Here is a 17,092-nt window from a genome sequence, read left to right as displayed (position 1 = left end):
TAAAAACACAAAATTATAAACTGAACTAGGCAATCAACTACCACTGAGGAGAGTCTACAGACATAACAAGTGGGAGATTTAATGCCCCTAGAAGCAGAGATAATAAAATAGTCTAGAAGAGGCGCTGGAACAAATATTTTAAGAATGATTAAAAAGCTGTAAGTACGAATAGAAAAATAAATAAAAGGGAAGAACAGGACCAAATAACAATAACTAAAAAGACCAAGCAAATTGAAAAAGACCAAAGAGAACTTTGAGCAATTAAATCCAGTCACTGAAATAATAGACACAATGAACTGATAGAGTAGATTATAAAAAGCTTAAAAGATAATTAACTGGAAGAGCGGAGCCCACAATACAGCAATGAGAAAGAAGATGGGAAAGCTAAAAGATAAGGGAGACAGAATGTAAAACTGAATCAAATACCCAACAGGAATTACTGATGCAGATAATAAAAATGGGAAAGGTACAGTATGTGAAGAAATAACTGCAGGGAATTTTCCTGAATAAAGGAGAGACACCATCCCCATATGGAAGAGTCACAATGAATCCAGAGCGGAATAAATAAAAAGAAATCCACACTTAGATTCATGAGAGTAAAACTGTAGAAAATCAAAGACACGGAGAAAAATTCAAAATCACCAGAGAAGAGAGATTTACTCACCAAAAAAAAAATGACAATTAGAGTGACAACGAACTTCTCATCATCAGTTATGGAGGCCGGAAGAGACAAAAAAAAAAGTCTCCAAAGTACTGAAGGAAAGAAATTGTTGACTAAGGATTCTATAATCAGCTAAACCATCATTTAACAGAGAGGTAGGTAAGCGCCCCCCTCTCAGACCCTCACTGAAACTGCCTCCAGAGAAGAGGTTTTCAAACTTGAGTCAGCGTCAGAATCCCTGGGAGCGTATGTTAAAACACAGACTGCAGGGCCCACAACCAAAGTTGCTGATTTTCAGTAGGTCTGGGTTGGGAGCCCCAAATTTACATTTCTAGTAAGTTTCTGAATGATGCTGTTGATCTATAGGCCACACTTTGAGAACCATGAACTAGAGATTAAACTTTATTAAGAAGAAAACTTAACCTGGAGAAAAGTAGATGCAAGAACCAATGGTGGGGACGTGGAAGCAACCGAAGTGTCCATCGACAGATGAATGGATACAGAAGATGTGGCACATGTATATAACGGAATATTACTCAGCCATGAAAAGGAACGAAATTGCGTTATTTGTGGTGAGGTGATGGACCTAGAGACTGTCATATGGAGTGAAGTAAGTCAGAAAGAGAAAAACAAATACCGTATGCTAACACATATATATGGAATTTAAGGAAAAAAATGTCATGAAGAACCTAGGGGCAGGACAGGAATAAAGACGCAGACGTAGAGAATGCACTTGAGGACACGGGGAGGGGGAAAGGTAAGCTGGGACGAAGTGAGAGAGTGGCATGGACATATATACACTACCAAATGTAAAACAGATAGCTAGTGGGAAGCAGCCACATAGCACAGGGAGATCAGCTCAGTGCTTTGTGACCACCTAGAGGGGTGGGATAGGGAGGGTGGGAGACAGAAGAGGGAGGAGATATGGGGATATATGTATATGTACAGCTGATTCACTTTATTATACAGCAGAAACTAACACACCATTGCAAAGCAATTATACTCCAATAAAGATGTTAGAAAAAAAAGAACAATGGTGGGCAAAGGAATTTGTTTACATGTAAGTAAATTAAACAAGCACTGACTGTTGAAAAAAAGAGAAAATATTAATGATTATTTGGCAAGTTTAAAGACAAGGTAGTTTTAAAATTCCACTGAACAATGGAAAGTAGGAGTGGGAAGAACAGCACTGAAGTTCCCCAAAGTCGTATATTATCCAGGAAAAGAGTAGAGAGTGATTAATTTTGACAAAGGTCAAGTATATTGGTTAAAAATTTTAATGTGAGCACCAAAAGAACAGAAATAGAAAATACAACGTCCAAGCAAGTATAGCAAATGAAAGAAAATAAAGAGTACTCTATCAGTCCAACAGAAAGCAAGAAAAAAGATAAAACAGAGATAGTTAAAGGACAGAAAAGATATACTAGGCAAGTACTAGTGAAGAGAAACTGAACATAATGACTGACAAAGCCACAGTCACCATGGGAGATTCTGACCCAGCTGACTCAGTTAGATAAAGAAAAGCCAGGAAAAATGTTGTCATGGAAATGGAAAATTTGAACACCATAGGCCTGATGTACAGACATATATAAAGAACTCTATACCCAGCAAAGACAGAATACACATTCTTTTCAAACACAAAAAGAACATTAACAAAAAATGGCCAAGCCTCCAAAGACGTTTCAAATGTCTGATAATATTCCATAGACAATGTTATATGGCCACAATGCAATAAAATCAGAAATCAGTAAGAAACAGGTAAAAACTGTCTCATACTCTCAGAAACTAAAAAGCATATTCTAAATAATTTGTAAGTTAAGGACAGAAAGAAATCATTATGGAAATTACCAAAAATTTAGAACTGAATTAAAACGAAGACCAAGTATCTACACTAAGGTAATAATTACCTAAATACACATGCTCTTATTGAAAGAAATACTACCAATAATAAAAAAAAAAGAGTAAACAAGGCTCTTTTGTTAGTAGAAAACAAAGAAAGAGCTTTCTTCAGGGCAAATCTACCTAGATTTATGATGCTAAATAATTTTCAACAGTAATTATAAAAACTAACAGTGTTGCATGAAGACATGATCAATAAGCAACAGAAATATTTGAAAAGGCTTCATCATTGTCAAAAGTCTTCTGTTGCTTGAAAACAGCATCGTTTCTTTAATTTACCTTGTTTCTCATGATGGAGAAGAGAAAATACTACTCTTAACTTATTGTGACTGTGAATGTAACAAAAGGAGCTGTGGTAGTGAAGCAGGTGTTTGTTAACTACATGCAGAGGAGCTGACGCCTGTTTTGACCCACGTGGCATTGGGCACTTTGCATCAACCGCTAAGCAAAGCAGCTGGACAAATCCAAATCCAACAAGTAACTAAAGGGATGTCAGGTATCAAGGTGTGTTTGCACTGTATTATCTTTCAAGTTTTCAAATGGACCTATAATTCAAAATGTAATTTGAACCAAATCAGATTAAAGCCACAAAATTAGTATTTTAAATATACCTATTGGTGTCTTAGCTCAGCACTTGATATAACAAACTTCCCTTCCTTTAGCTCCTCCAGTTATTAAAAGATTCCCCAATTTGCAATCTTCTGCTCATCCCAGTACAGTTCCTGCAATTCCAGAGTCTCTCCTTGAACTCATGTAACCACTGACAAAAGACCCTGGAGTATTCCACAGACTCCTTTCAGGTGTTTGATACCAGGTGCCTGCTGACCAGTGCCAGGGTGTCACTCTTCCTTATGAACACACATAAGAGGACTATGAGAAAGTTAGTGGGTCAGCAGAGATAAGATTCTTAACTGCCAGTTCTGGAGTGCAGCTACCCCCTCACCCAAACCTTTGCAGAGTTTTAGAGCCGGAAGAGATTCCGGATCCAATTTAAATTTGTTAGCATACATATACTACCCTTGGCCTCAAGAGACGTTAAAACTCTACAAATACAGGACAAAGTTTTGCTTCATATAAAAAGGAAGAGAGGGGGGCTTCCCTGCTGGCGCAGTGGTTGGGAGTCCGCCTGCCGATGCAGGGGACGCGGGTTCGTGCCCCGGTCCGGGAGGATCCCAGATGCCGCAGAGCGGCTGGGCCCGTGAGCCATGGCCGCTGAGCCTGCGTGTCCGGAGCCTGTGCTCCGCAGCGAGAGAGGACACAACAGTGAGAGGCCCGCGTACCGCAAAAAAAAAAAAAAAAAAGGAAGAGAGGACATTTTGTTTGTTATACTTTTAATCTACCCTTTTATAAAAGACAAAAGAGAATGTTTAGTTTTGTTACCACTAGCAAACCATTTTCTTTTCCTTTATATTGAAAGCCCTGTGAAAAGGCAAATGTATCTGTACCTCACCCAGAAATTCCGGGAAGGAGGAGACGGGAGTAATGCTAAATTTCTCAAGGACACCAGTCAGGCCCTTGGCATCAAGGTGAGCAGGAATATACAAGAAATGTGTGTTTAGATGAAACCAAAATATTATACTGAAGAGTCAGAACTTGAGAATACTAACCGGACCAGTAATAGCTGGATTCTGCAGTCTTGGGTCTTCCCACTGAGTAATTTTGCTATCTGGAAATATTTAAAAACAAACACAAAAGCCGGCTTATTAGTTCAATCTATTTCATGTCCAAAATGTTTTAGAAAGAATTATTTCTGGATTTTCCAGAAGTTCCCCCAGTTCCCCATCCTGACTCCCAAGGATAAATAACTTAGTGTTTCAGGGTTAGAAGAGAACTATACTCTGTAAGGCCATCTGCACCGCAGCCCCCCATACTGTTTAGTTAAAAACAATCAAAAATGCACAACTGAAGTAAAACCATCTACTCACACTGTTTTGGGCAAGCAATCTGCTGAAATTTCAATTATAAACCCCTGTACCTTCAAGGATTTATAACTTGAGGTTGATTTTCATTTAATTAAAGAAAAGCATAAAAGATTTTAGTTCCCCAAAAGTTAACACACACACGATTTTTTTTCTCATTTCAAATACTCCTTCCTTTGCTTATGGTGTTGCAAACGGCTTTCAATTAAAAAGCTTAAGTTGAACAAATGAATAATCCATGACATGTGTCACTCATAGGCACACGAAAATCGAAACAGCTAAGGCAGTCCAAAAAATGAGAATTAGATACAGCAGAGGAGGATTCCAGAGAAAAGATTCCCTTTTGGTCAAGCTGGTGAGAGGTGGTTCTTTCTTCCAAATGAGTCAACGTCAATAAGATTAGTAAATGTCACCTATACCCACTGTTTCAATGGTGTAGGTGGAAACACACATTAGCTACCTGGATCACTTGGGATTTGTGACTGTGCCTTACTTAAAAAGACTTTATGCTACTGTGTGCATATATGGGGGGGCGCAGGAATGAACTCACACGAAAGATATGGGGAGGGTAGACGGGGAAGAATAGGTTTCTCTCTGGAGCGTGAGGAAATGTAAGTTGGTTTGTAAAAAAGGAAATGATCTGTTTGAGAAGAACAGTCTGTTTTTTTCTGGTATACTTCGTAAGTGGACTGATAAGAATAACTAATACATTTGGTTTTAATGACTATCCCAGGAATTTTTCGAAGTCTGGTATGATAATTATTTTAACAAAAGCAGTGGTAAAGTTTTAAAATTAAGCTACCAAAGCACATGACGATTCTAGATTCACGCTGGCAGAAAAGTTACAAGAACTGTTTCGACTGTTTCAGTGAACGCTGAAGGACGAAGCAAAAGGTATTTTTGGGTCCCTTACTTTGAAGACAGAAGTTTTTGGAAATTAAGAGCTGTTCCTGTGATGCAAAACAGGAGAAAAGGAAATAAAAGAAAAAGAATATAGCTGAGTAAAAACCGCCTTAGACTATATATAGACTGGGTACCATCATCAAACCAGAAAATAAATTACCTGCTACCTCCATATGATGACCCCCACATCTGTCCAAACCAGAACCTCAAGCTCCATCCTTGACACCTGCACCTGGATTTCCCCTGGGAAACACCTCAAACCCTCCTCTGCCAGAAGTTGACCCATAATCTTCCACTACCAGAATGGCTCATACAGCCCTGGATTCCTTATTAACAACACCACAGTCCGTCCGTCCACTGCTCAGGTCCGGCACCTGCCATACCCTCCATCCTCGCTTACCTTTCACTCCGGTGGTCACCACCTGTCCCCACCTCTCTGAAAAGGCTTCTTTCCCGAGCGCTCATCTTCTCCCCCGACAACTCTCTAGGTCTCCCTGGCCTCGTCTCACTCACCCCCGTTCAAAACTTCCTTTAAAGCTCTGCCCAGGGGATCTCACCCCCGGGCCGAGGGCCCGCGAGCGAAGCCTCACCTGCGGCTCCCCAGCGCTCGCAGCACCCCCGAACCCCGCCTCCTCCCCCACCCCCATCCGCGGGAAAACTGTCTTCCACAAGGCAGGACCCTGGTGCCAAAAAGGCTGGGGACGGCTGCTCTAGAGCACAAACCTGACCGCGTCAGACTCCCTTCTGCACCATCCCTTAGGCGCTCCCGCCTGGCTGCGGAAGGGACCCGAGTCCCCGTACCAGCAGACTCCCTTTGACTTAACGCCAGCCTCATCTGCACACCGGCCGTCTGCAATCCCACTGTGCTCCTCTGAACACGGTGTCACCTGCACGGCTTCACACACCTGCGCACGCTCTCTCCCTCCTAGAATTGCTCTTTGCTGGGCGTGCCTGGCTAAACCTCACTCATTATTTGGGATCCACCTGAAAAGTTCTACAAGGCTCTTTTGCAGTCTTCTTCCCCTGCTGGAGCCCAGACACTCAGCAAGTATTTCTACGTAACAATTGGTTCACTCCCCTAAGACAACACTTAAATACCTCCTGGCACTCCCTACTAGAACCTAAGCCCCTTGAGGACCAGAACTGTGTGCTGTTCATCCCCACAGCCCCCTCTCCACCACTTAACACATTGCCCAGCATGTAGCAGGAGCCTGACTTTTTAAATGACCAAATGAAGCTGACGGCGAAAACAGATTCTTTTTAAAACAGTCTAGGCTTTCAGAAGCACATGATTACAATAATGATCAATTTTGCACTTAAGAATTATCGACATATGACTGTTGGTGGCCAGTTACCCATTTTGTCCTAAAACTTTTGCATCTAAACTTGCTTTTTGTCTTTGAGACATAATATTTGAAATAAAGGGGCGAGAATGAAGTACAAGAATAAAAAACTCAGCCCATTGAGCCACTATTAACAGGTTTGGTAAGACTGCTGGCAGGAAGATTAAAACAGGATCTTACAGCATCCCTGGAATTTTATTTTCTAGCTTTGTATATAAACTGCCTGTGGCCAAGTACTCAGTGGCTGGGCATATCGGGTCTTTAAGAAGAACTACGCTATTCCTAAGGGAGGTAGGGATTCAGTTCAAGACCTTCCCATAGCCTTTGACACCAGGCTTGAGACACAGGAGCTTTTTGATAAATGTCAATCAAATGAATCTAGAAGCCTAAAGGGCAGATTAGTATTGAGCATTCATGCTCTTCTGAAATTAAATCGTTAACATTTTTAACCTTGAAAATGTCTCACTTCTCAAGAATTTATGAAGCAGAAAATTAAAAAAACCTAATGAATTAGGAGACAAGCGCACTGCTGCCTTTTATATTCAGTGTGCAGTCACATGCCCCAGCGAAGTGGAAGACGGATGACTGAGCACCTTACAAGATGGCTGCTTTCACGGTCAAATGGTGTAGTAGGGATGGCCTGGCTTCTGTCCTGCAGGCAGCAGGAGAGCAAAATGAGATGCTGAATTTTGCTAGAAATAAGATTTGGGGAAAATGTTTAGAAGCAGAGGCTCGTTCGGAAGGTAAGGAAATTCCAGGTAATGAAACCCATTTTGGAGTGGGTTTGAGAACCTGATACAGCGTCTTAAAAAAGACAGATATGCTTCATTTTTCACAGACTGGAATTTGTTTTTTTAAAAAAGGCATATGAATTGATCTCTGTTTCACTGATATGTACACTGCTCTATTGCTTTCCACTGAATAAACCTTGATGAATTAGGGAGACCTGGCAGAAATGTTACATTGTCAGCTAATGAGGCTCTCCTAAACAGACCTTTTTCTTACACAGTCTTTGGTCATTTAATTTACACTGTATTTGGTTAAGAGAACTTTTCAGTAGAGTTGAGCAAAGGCAGATTTTAATCTCCACGTGAAGGATCACAGATCTCACACTGGCATAGCTCAGATCAACAAGGCTCTGTACGTGGTCTATAGCCTATCGTTTGATTCCCAGGAGTGAAGGGGGGGAGCCGCCCAAGTGCTGTGTGGTCTGGAAAAGAGGAATGGGGGATGTCTGAGAGGAGCTTGGAGGGACTGATTAGGAATAAGGGAAACACCCAGGCATTTAGCAAGGAACCACCCTTTCCCATCGCCTGGAAAACAGGAGCTGGGCAGGCCTGAGGCTGGAGGCACGGCTGCTGTTGCCTCTCAAGGCAGGTTCTCTCCACTTTCCAACCAAGGGCATCGACTTCCTAACACAACACTGGCACCACTGGCCCTCCGTGAATGGACTCCGAGTCACCATTTAACAGGCGTTTACCGCATATTACACTAGGTCTATGCACGCCTACAGAAGAACAGTCCATGATTTTTCTAATTTCTAATGTATACTAGGATGGCCCTTTGCAATCGTGTTTTTCTTGCTTCTGGGTCCTTACAGTACATCAAGAACATTTCATAAAGTTCTTTTTCAGGTTGACCTGACATCAGACCACCAGCCGGAACATGGCCACAATGTTGTGTGAAGTACTGTCTGTGTGGCGGACCAAGGCTGTGTTACTGGTTAAGACCTTCCTTTAATAAAATGCTCATTATTACTCGTACCTCTCTTTGAAAACTGAAATTGTAATGCATGAAAAAACTGAAAAGGAAACTTTTGTTTTTAGTGGGAAAAAGGCAGTGTGACTCCTCTTCTATTTCGGCAAATTCTGCTGAGAAAGAGAATTATAACTAGCACAGGAAGGAAGGAAGTGGGGGTACCCGCATATGGTAAAGCATTTATGGCAGCAGTTCCATGCTCACTGTAAAATTCTGGAACGTAGGCAAGAATCAGCATTTTCACTGGTCGAAGACAAAAACTAGGCCTATGTACTTTGAACTATCTAATTTTAAGCAAGGGTAACCCACACCCCTAAATACACCCAGGACTCCTACTTTTGGTTTAATTCTGAATTGTTGGGCTTCTTGCTTACTTCGATTTCTAAAAACCCCTCAATCTCCCGTGCCTGAAAGCGAAGGTGTCTCTACCATGCACTGGTCGCTTAGGAACCCAGGAAGAGGCCCTGAAATGAGAGACAGTGACAGGCCCCACCCACATGAGGACCCCTCGAGGCCACGCTTCCCGGTCAGCTCAGCAACATGCTTAACTAACCAATGCAATCAGTTAAGAAAACGTGAGGCTGGGAAACCCGGTGTAGACTTAATGCTCATGTTTATGAACCAAATGAAAACAAAGATAAATATATTCCACCAGATCACACGCGTATGTGAACTTTAAATCTACTTGAAGACTTCTTTTCAATATACATTTTCAGAAGTTTTAAGGGATACACTAATATGATCCCATGGAGAAAATGTCACTTCAACAAGGGGGAAAAAAAACAACAACACTGGCTAAAAGCAAACCTTTATTAGTTTAACTTTTAGTTGGCATGAGAAACCACACATTTATTCATAGGAGCTGGAGCAAATGTCTGCAGCAAATGTAATTTCAAGAAAAGAACTGCACATGTATTAGTGTGTTGGGTGCAGGGAAACATGCTGTGAATAGAAAATAAGTCAGAATGGGCATCTTGCCCTGAGACCTCTGGAGGCAGCTTTTAAAAAACGTAGCGGCTGCTTCAAGCACTGCTCAGACACAGGTTTCTGACATAATCATCACTTCTAATCTTATTTTCTATTACCAGAGTGTATTTATTAAAAGCACAAAAGTCAAGGGGTCATCAATCAAAAAAAATTTTTTTAATTAAAAACAACCGTTAATAGGTCACAAGGTCAAACTGGAATGGGCTACTTTAAAGCAAACTGGGGTGAATGCACAGTACCGTACGAGGGCACTGAGTCTCTGGTATCATCCTCGCCACATAACACCTGGCTGCCTAGACAAACAGTAAAATGACACAGCTTTCACTGTCATATCTGAATTACCCTCATCCTCCCTTCACCTGCAACACCTATGCGTCCATAACGGCACCTACTTACTATGATCAATGTAAAACGTTCGGCCATCCAAGTGAATTCTTTCTTCCCAACCAGGCTGGTATCAGGGGAAGAGAGGAAGAGAAGACAAACATTAGCCAGCAGTTCCAAAATCAAAGGCAAAAGGTAAAGACTCTAGGACACCTCCTTACTCTTCTCCCCTGGGGTACATTTTTACGTAAAGAATAAACTAAATAGAAACATTTCAAATGAACTCACTCAAATGACAACACCCAGCAACACACTTTAGCACATGTTCTACAGTCTCAGATGCACTCACTGTATGATGAACAAGAAAAACAGGGGTTATTATTTCAAAAGCTTCAAAGGGAAACCCCAGCACACTGTGAAACAGTTGAGCCTGGGGCTGAATAGCTCATTTAATTAAATGAGTCTTTATTGAGTACTAAAGGGAGGATGAAGGGTGATATAAAATGTGAGAGACTGACGCTTTACTCATGTCATCAGGTGGTTGAACAATCGAATACGGAAATCCTCTGCTGTGAACTCTCACTACTCAGGAACCAGACTTGGATACTTTTTCCAAGATCAGGCTGGTAGGCTTTCATGATCTGAACTGTGCCTACTTGTTACCTGAAAGTCAAGAATCCAACAGATCTAGACAACCTGCAGTCTTTCACTTACTAAACTCTCTCTCCAGTCTCTCCCCAGTCTCCTTCCATCTAAACCCCGGAACCAAATATTTGGAGGGTGTGGGGTATTTGTATAACCTGATGAATAAAGACTGCACCCTAATCTTTCTAGCTTCAAATTTTGCTGTAATATACCATACACCAGGCAACAGAAAGGTTCTTGGAAAACAAACACCCAAAAAATTCCCAGCACCCTTCCATTTCCATCCCACCTTTCTAGCCTGTAAGGGTTTTTAAAAAACTGGGGGTGGGTCCACACGAAAGCATGTGTGAAGGTTCCATTCAAAATCTAACTTGGAGTAAATAGCTTGACTCTCACTCAGGCCCCAAAAGAGAACAAACTAATAAAAAATTAGATTTATAAACAGTCGCTGACAAGGGAGAAAAATTTAAAACATCTGCTGGATAAATGACTTATAGAAACCTTCTGTGATTACGTACGCCCTTTTCTTCCACTTTTTAAAAAAATTTTTGTTCCTATGACTAAATCAGCAAGCAATATGGATGGAAATTAGCTGGTTGCTAAGTTACAAAATAAATGTGTGCTGCTTAAACTGTCACCTGTAGAGAATGCCTCGTCCATCATCCTAGTTGCAAGGTCTGCCTTTCACTAGCAGTCAGCCATTCAGAAACCCCTTTCAGAAGAGCTAGGTGTGGTGTGAACTGTAGCTATCAGTTCAGTCATACACCCGATTCTATTAAGAAATGACAGACCAAGGGGACTCAAAACGCCTGGAGAAAGAGAAGGTCACAGGGCTTCCCTATCAACACTGGGCCCATGAATGAGTAAACATTTTCAGACTGGTCCGTGTGTCTCCAGTGTACTCACAGGAAGAGGGCCAAGGTCATTGGGGTTTAAAGATGCCTTTGACCGCATATGCACTGGAAATTTCAGGCGTGGGTCTTCCTGCAAGAAAAATGTAAGAGGCAGATGTTAGGAGTGATCTCTGTGAGCGGTACTGGTCCTCCCCTTCTGGAGGTGTGTGTTCCACAGCAAGCAGGCTGCCTGTGTGTTTGGGGGGGGGGGGCTGCTGCAGTGGGGAGTGGAGGACCCCACCTCCATACAGGAGGCCTGGCTGACCATCTCTCCAAAAAGATTCTACTCTTCCTCCTTGAACTTGATGAAAGGAGGAGAGTAAGAATGTTTAAGTAAAAGGTTAACCATTTCCCCAAGACCCTGAGCAGGTGAAGAGGAAGAACGTTCCAGCAGTGATGTTACCATGGAGACCAGAGTAGAGGATGCCAGTGAAGATAAGGAGGATCTAATCCACAGAGAGGGAGTGAGGACATCGTCGGACAGCTCTCTGTGGACCCTGAGCTCGGGCTGAGGGCAGCTAGCCTGTTAGAAACACCCATTCCATCAGCACTTGCATCTGCTGTTGCTCCCTTCCACCCTCTCTTGAGCCAAAGCCGAAAATCTGAATCTGGTTTGACTGTCCAGGCACGTCCTGCCCCAGTTAGTCGGCAACATCACAGAGTGGCATCCCGATGAGAGAACTTTACTGGGATTCTTGATCAAGTTCCACAAATTAGATCTTAAAAGTTTAGGGCTTCCCTGGTGGCACAGTGGTTGAGAGTCCGCCTGCCAATGCACGGGACACGGGTTCGTGCCCCGGTCCGGGAAGATCCCACATGCCGCGGAGCGGCTGGGCCCGTGAGCCAATGGCCGCTAAGCCTGCGCGTCCGGAGCCTGTGCTCCGCAACGGGAGAGGCCGCAACAGGGAGAGGCCCGCGTACCGCAAACAAAACAAAACAAAACAAAAAGTTTACAAAATATTTTTCTTAAGGGATATGCTTCATAAGATACCACACAGAACCAATGACAGAAAAATACATACTCTGACATCTTGGGTCATGCTTTATAACTTACAAATCACAGTCAGGTGTGTGATCTTGCAACCACCCTGTTATGGGGGTTGGATACGTAATCTCTGCTCCTTTAGATGAGGAAACGGAGTCTCACAGAGAAGGAGAACTTGCCCAGAGGTTCTGGTTTAGAGCCTGGCAGCTGTCTTTCACTTACACAGACCCAATTAAAATGCAGTGTAACTCAGAGAATCCCTATTTGAAACTCAAAAGATTAGAAAACAAAATGATAAAACTCAGAATAACACATTATTAACCAAAGAAGCCTAAGATAATAAAAAACAAAACAAAAAACTCCCTAAAACCTTAAAAAAAAAACCCTTTATTTCATTAATGTTAAAGCCTTTGTTGCTGTCAAACTACTAAAAGGTTTTCTGCCTCAGCATTTTCCCAAGTCAGCAAGAAAATGAAATCGTTGGTATAAAACTGGGAAAATAAAAAAACTCACTTTTGTTTGGATATGAAATTACATATGATTATATACCAAGACTGTATTAAACATCTCCTAGATTACAGAGAGTGACAGCTAATGGCTATGGGGTTTTCTTTGGGGGTGATGCAAACGGCCTGAAACTGATTATGGTGATAGTTGCACACATGTGTGATGGTCTAAAAATCATTCAGTTGTATTATTTTAAATGGGCGAACTGTATGGTATGTGCATTATACCTCGATAAAGCTTTAGAATTATTTTCCCCAAGTTTACAGTCTAAACCATTAGTATCAAGGGGTAGTAACAAAGTGATAGATTTCTGGAGCTGGCAAGAACGACAAGATACGCATACAAATCAACCTTTGCTCATTAGAGGCATAAAATAGTCCAGTATTCTGTAGTACACTGGAACACCTACAGTGTAAACAGATATGCTAGGTAGATTTAGGATTTAGAAGGTCTAAAAAGCTGATAACCTGGTAAACATCTGTGACCGCTTGGCCATGGACCAAGGAAAACCTTAGAGCCCCGAACCCCACTAAAGCTACCTAAGGCCATCTCTGGGCTGGCCCAGGTAATGCCGCCACTGCAGGGGAAGCTTGGGCAGACCACAGCCACTGCTCACGCTGGGATTAGAGAAAGGCTGAGGCTGCTATTCCACGGGTGAGGACAGGGGCTTCTGCATGCTGCGTGCGAGGCCGGCCATGCCTTGGAATCACACACACAGGCTACTGTGAAAGACAATCGGCCCTTTTGGTAAAGAGCTGGTGATTGAAAGAAAAAAAAAAAAGCTGAAATTAAAGAAAAGTGACAGGGGCGTAGGAGAAGGAGCATGAGGCATAAAGTAAATTCAGTTTCACAGGCCTGCTAACGTGGCCTTGCACGGAAACCCGGAATTCATAGAATGTGAGGGCTGGAGGCCCCTGGGGGTCACGTGATTTTATTATACCAACAAAAATCACAATAATGGCAGCAGCTGCCATCCATCAGGCTCTGCGGGCTGAGCCTGGGGGGCAGCACGGAACCCAGCCTCCCACGGAATCCCCTGAGTGACAGAGGGGCAGCTAGACGAGCGGAGAAGGGCAGCCAAGGCCCCACAGGACTTGGGACAGCTTTAGGAATGACAGTCAGCTGGACTCCTAATGAGGTCTCAAACGATACACATGTGAATGAGTGAAATACACAACACACTTGGCTGTTTCTCCCTTTCCTCAGCATAGTAGGAGCACTTCTTCGCAATTATACCAGTATTTCACAGCTGCTTCCCACAGTTACAGCTGAAAGCGTTTTTAAACAGAAGGCAAAGATCAACATCTTATTTAATTAAAAAAAAAAAAAAAAAGAGGCTTTGGGGCTTCCCTGGTGGCGCAGTGGTTGAGGGTCTGCCTGCCGATGCAGGGGACGTGGGTTCGTGCTCCGGTCCGGGAAGATCCCACATGCCGCGGAGCGGCTGGGCCCGTGAGCCATGGCCGCTGAGCCTGCGCGTCCAGAGCCTGTTGCTCCGCAACGGGAGAGGCCACAACAGTGAGAGGCCTGTGAACCGCAAAAAAAAAAAAAAAGAAAAAGAAAAAAAGGCTTTGGGGACTTCCCTGATGGTCCTGTGGTTAAGACTCTGCGCTTCCAGTGCTGGGGGCGCGGGTTCGATCCCTGGTAGGGGAACTAAGATACCACATGCCGCTCAGCTCCCCCCCCCCCAAAAAAAAGTTTCTTCGTGGAATCATTTAAAAATATATAAAATATGGGCATGCTGGCTAGCTGAAAAGACAACTGTGCTTTTTCGATCCTGGAAGGGAACAACCACCAGGGCTAGACTATAGTGAGTTTTATTAGTTTGGACCTGGGTAGAAAACAAACCTGAAACTTAACTGAGGTATAATCTTTGTTGCCACAAAAATAAGCCAAGGCTTTGTCCTGTAAAAGACATAAATATACTCTTACACACATGCTTTGAGCTGCTTCCTCAGCAGAAGGAATGAATGCATGAGTTGAAGCCCTCCTGTAATCTCTCCCCAGCTCCCCGGTCTCTGCCGTGCATCCACAGCCCGCCTGATCCAGGTGGGGACAAAGTGATGCTCATCTGCTGTGTCAGACTTTATTCCTGATAGACGGCTGGCACACGGCCTCCATTATTTGTGTGTGCGAGAGGCCGTGTTTTATAAATAGACTTCAAAGGGAATTTTCCTCTATCAATGTATACGAGGGAAATGCTGGCCTGAACATTTTCCTGCTTCTGGTTAGTGCAGGAATCAAGAGGACACAGGGTGCTGGGGGAAGAAGTACAATTTTCATTATTCTCAACCTGTCTGACCAATTTGTTTTTTTTCCTTTTCCTATGATAATGCTCAAATCTAAGAACAGCTGTTCTCTCTTATTTGTTCTCTCTTTAAAAAACAAAGCAAAAAAAAAAATAAAAATAAAAAACAAAGCAAACCCCAAACAAAGTCAACACAGGTTTTAAGCCGAAAATTATCTTTACAGTTCTCTCCAGCCTTCCACCTTCTGTCAAAATAAACAAGCAATTTAGAGCCTGTGTTCCACAGCGAGAATTTTGTATGGGCCTTTGTTTAGCAGGGATAATGCGGCTGTGTCAGCACATCCGAGTTTAGAGGAGAAGCGTGGTGGTTTGTGGAATTCCCAGTTGTTACCTTAAGGATTTTCAACGACAGCAGCAGCAACAAAATGTCGTTTTAACCAATTAAAAATTTAAATCAGTGAATCACAAGTATCTGGTGGAAAGGGGCAATTGAAAATTGAAACTGGGTTTCACTCAGCACCAATGCAGGCAATAAATAAAGCTGGTGCTATTTTAAATAAAATCTGCCCAGCTGCAATTACACTGCAGTTGTGGTGTGAAAGGCTGTGAAAAGGTTAGGGGATTTGATTACTAAGCTAGTTCAAATGACTAAAATCATAGCTTATGTTGGCAAGCCACAGGGGCCGCACACACTAATCCAGCTGCTTTTACAATATTTACCCCTATTTCTGGAGCTCCCATTCCTGGCTGAGGAACAGAAATCCCAGCAGCGCTGTAGTAAGTAGAAATGGGTACACCAGCAGGACTGCTACAGGTTCTCTGTCCACGAGGGAAAAAAGGTTTTCACACCAATCTCTCTCACTCTATTTCCCAAGGAGCGACCTATCTTTTACTCTCATCTTGCCAGAGACCTGTAATCTTATCTTCAAAGCTACATGTTATCATATATGCCTTAGCAGTAGTGACGCGTTTACCAAATGAATGTTACCAGATCTGGATGATAAATTCTCTCGGCAGGTTATTCCTTTACTTCAAAATTGGAGCGGCTCTCACTACGGGGTGTTGGGAAATGCATGGGAGCTTTTGGGTTGCCACTAGGATAGGGGTTGGGGGGGCGGCGACAGTGGCTATTAGGATGCAGTGGCAGAAGCCAAGGATGTTAAACATCTTGCAAATAACAGGCACAGTCCTGCCCCAAATGCTAAGATTGTCCTCGTGAAGACACACTGTACCACGATCCATGAGGTCTGAGAGGGTCTGCTGGGCCATCGAATCCAATTCTCAAGGGACTGAATTACCATCACACCACGGGCAAAGTGTAAGTGACAGTCCAGACCGTTTGGGTCCAGGTCTCTTCCTTAACACGATACTGCTATTCTTTCAACTGGGTAGACTTGGTGTCTACACTAGAAATGGGAATTTAAAGCATGTGTTCACTCTTGGTCCAAGACCACAGAGCTAGGGCCAGTGACAATCACCAAAACTCAACCAGCTTTCACATACCATCAGTTCTGAGCAAGCAGCCCAGAGGACAGAAAGACTTGAGTTACGCTCGGTACCCAGACAATCAGATGGGGATATAAGGGAGAGGAAGGAAAACAAACCTTCGGTAGCATCAGAAATAGAAACATGAGGACGCATTTCAGGCTAATCATTGGTCTAGAGACCACTCAGTAGAAAGATACCATGACTTTTAAAAGAACTCTACGCTACATTAAATGAGCCACCACTGACTCCCCTGAAGAAATGAAGAGTGAACAGAGGAACATAAAGATACACATATGTGCTTTTCGTTAATCTCATTTTTCTCAGGTTAACACAATGCACGGATTCTCTCTCATGCATGATTCAGGGGCACATGGAAGAGCCCTGTGATAAGAAATAACCAACTGTGATAAGATGTTCACAAAAAAGAGCTATCAAATCTACCAAGTCTTTAGTATACCTCCTGATCCACAATTAAAAGAAAGTAATGTAGCACAGAGTATAAAATACGTATCTGATGTGAACAGTAAAAACTAAA

The 17,092-nt window shown here is 42.8% G+C and overlaps 1 protein-coding gene across 8 annotated transcripts in view; it reads right to left on the bottom strand.

The window, feature by feature from the left end:
- The window catches only part of NEDD4L (NEDD4 like E3 ubiquitin protein ligase), a 147,524-nt gene that overhangs the window by 38,093 nt on the left and 92,339 nt on the right, over positions 1-17,092 (bottom strand). For 6 of the 8 annotated variants that reach the window (XM_082667467.1, XM_082667468.1, XM_082667464.1 and 3 more), the window contains 4 exons: positions 11,346-11,423; positions 9,867-9,921; positions 9,710-9,763; positions 4,168-4,226 (listed from right to left, as the gene is read on the bottom strand). In XM_082667467.1, coding sequence (XP_082523593.1) covers positions 4,168-4,226; positions 9,710-9,763; positions 9,867-9,921; positions 11,346-11,423 — 246 coding nt within the window. The remainder of the gene's footprint in view (positions 1-4,167; positions 4,227-9,709; positions 9,764-9,866; positions 9,922-11,345; positions 11,424-17,092) is intronic. The other 2 variants (XM_082667471.1, XM_082667465.1) reach the window with 1 other exon arrangement.

The sequence above is a fragment of the Grampus griseus genome (genome assembly GCF_964374135.1).
Source record: "Grampus griseus genome assembly, chromosome: 12".
Lineage (NCBI taxonomy): Eukaryota > Metazoa > Chordata > Mammalia > Artiodactyla > Delphinidae > Grampus > Grampus griseus.
This window is presented reverse-complemented; position numbering and strand designations above follow the sequence as displayed.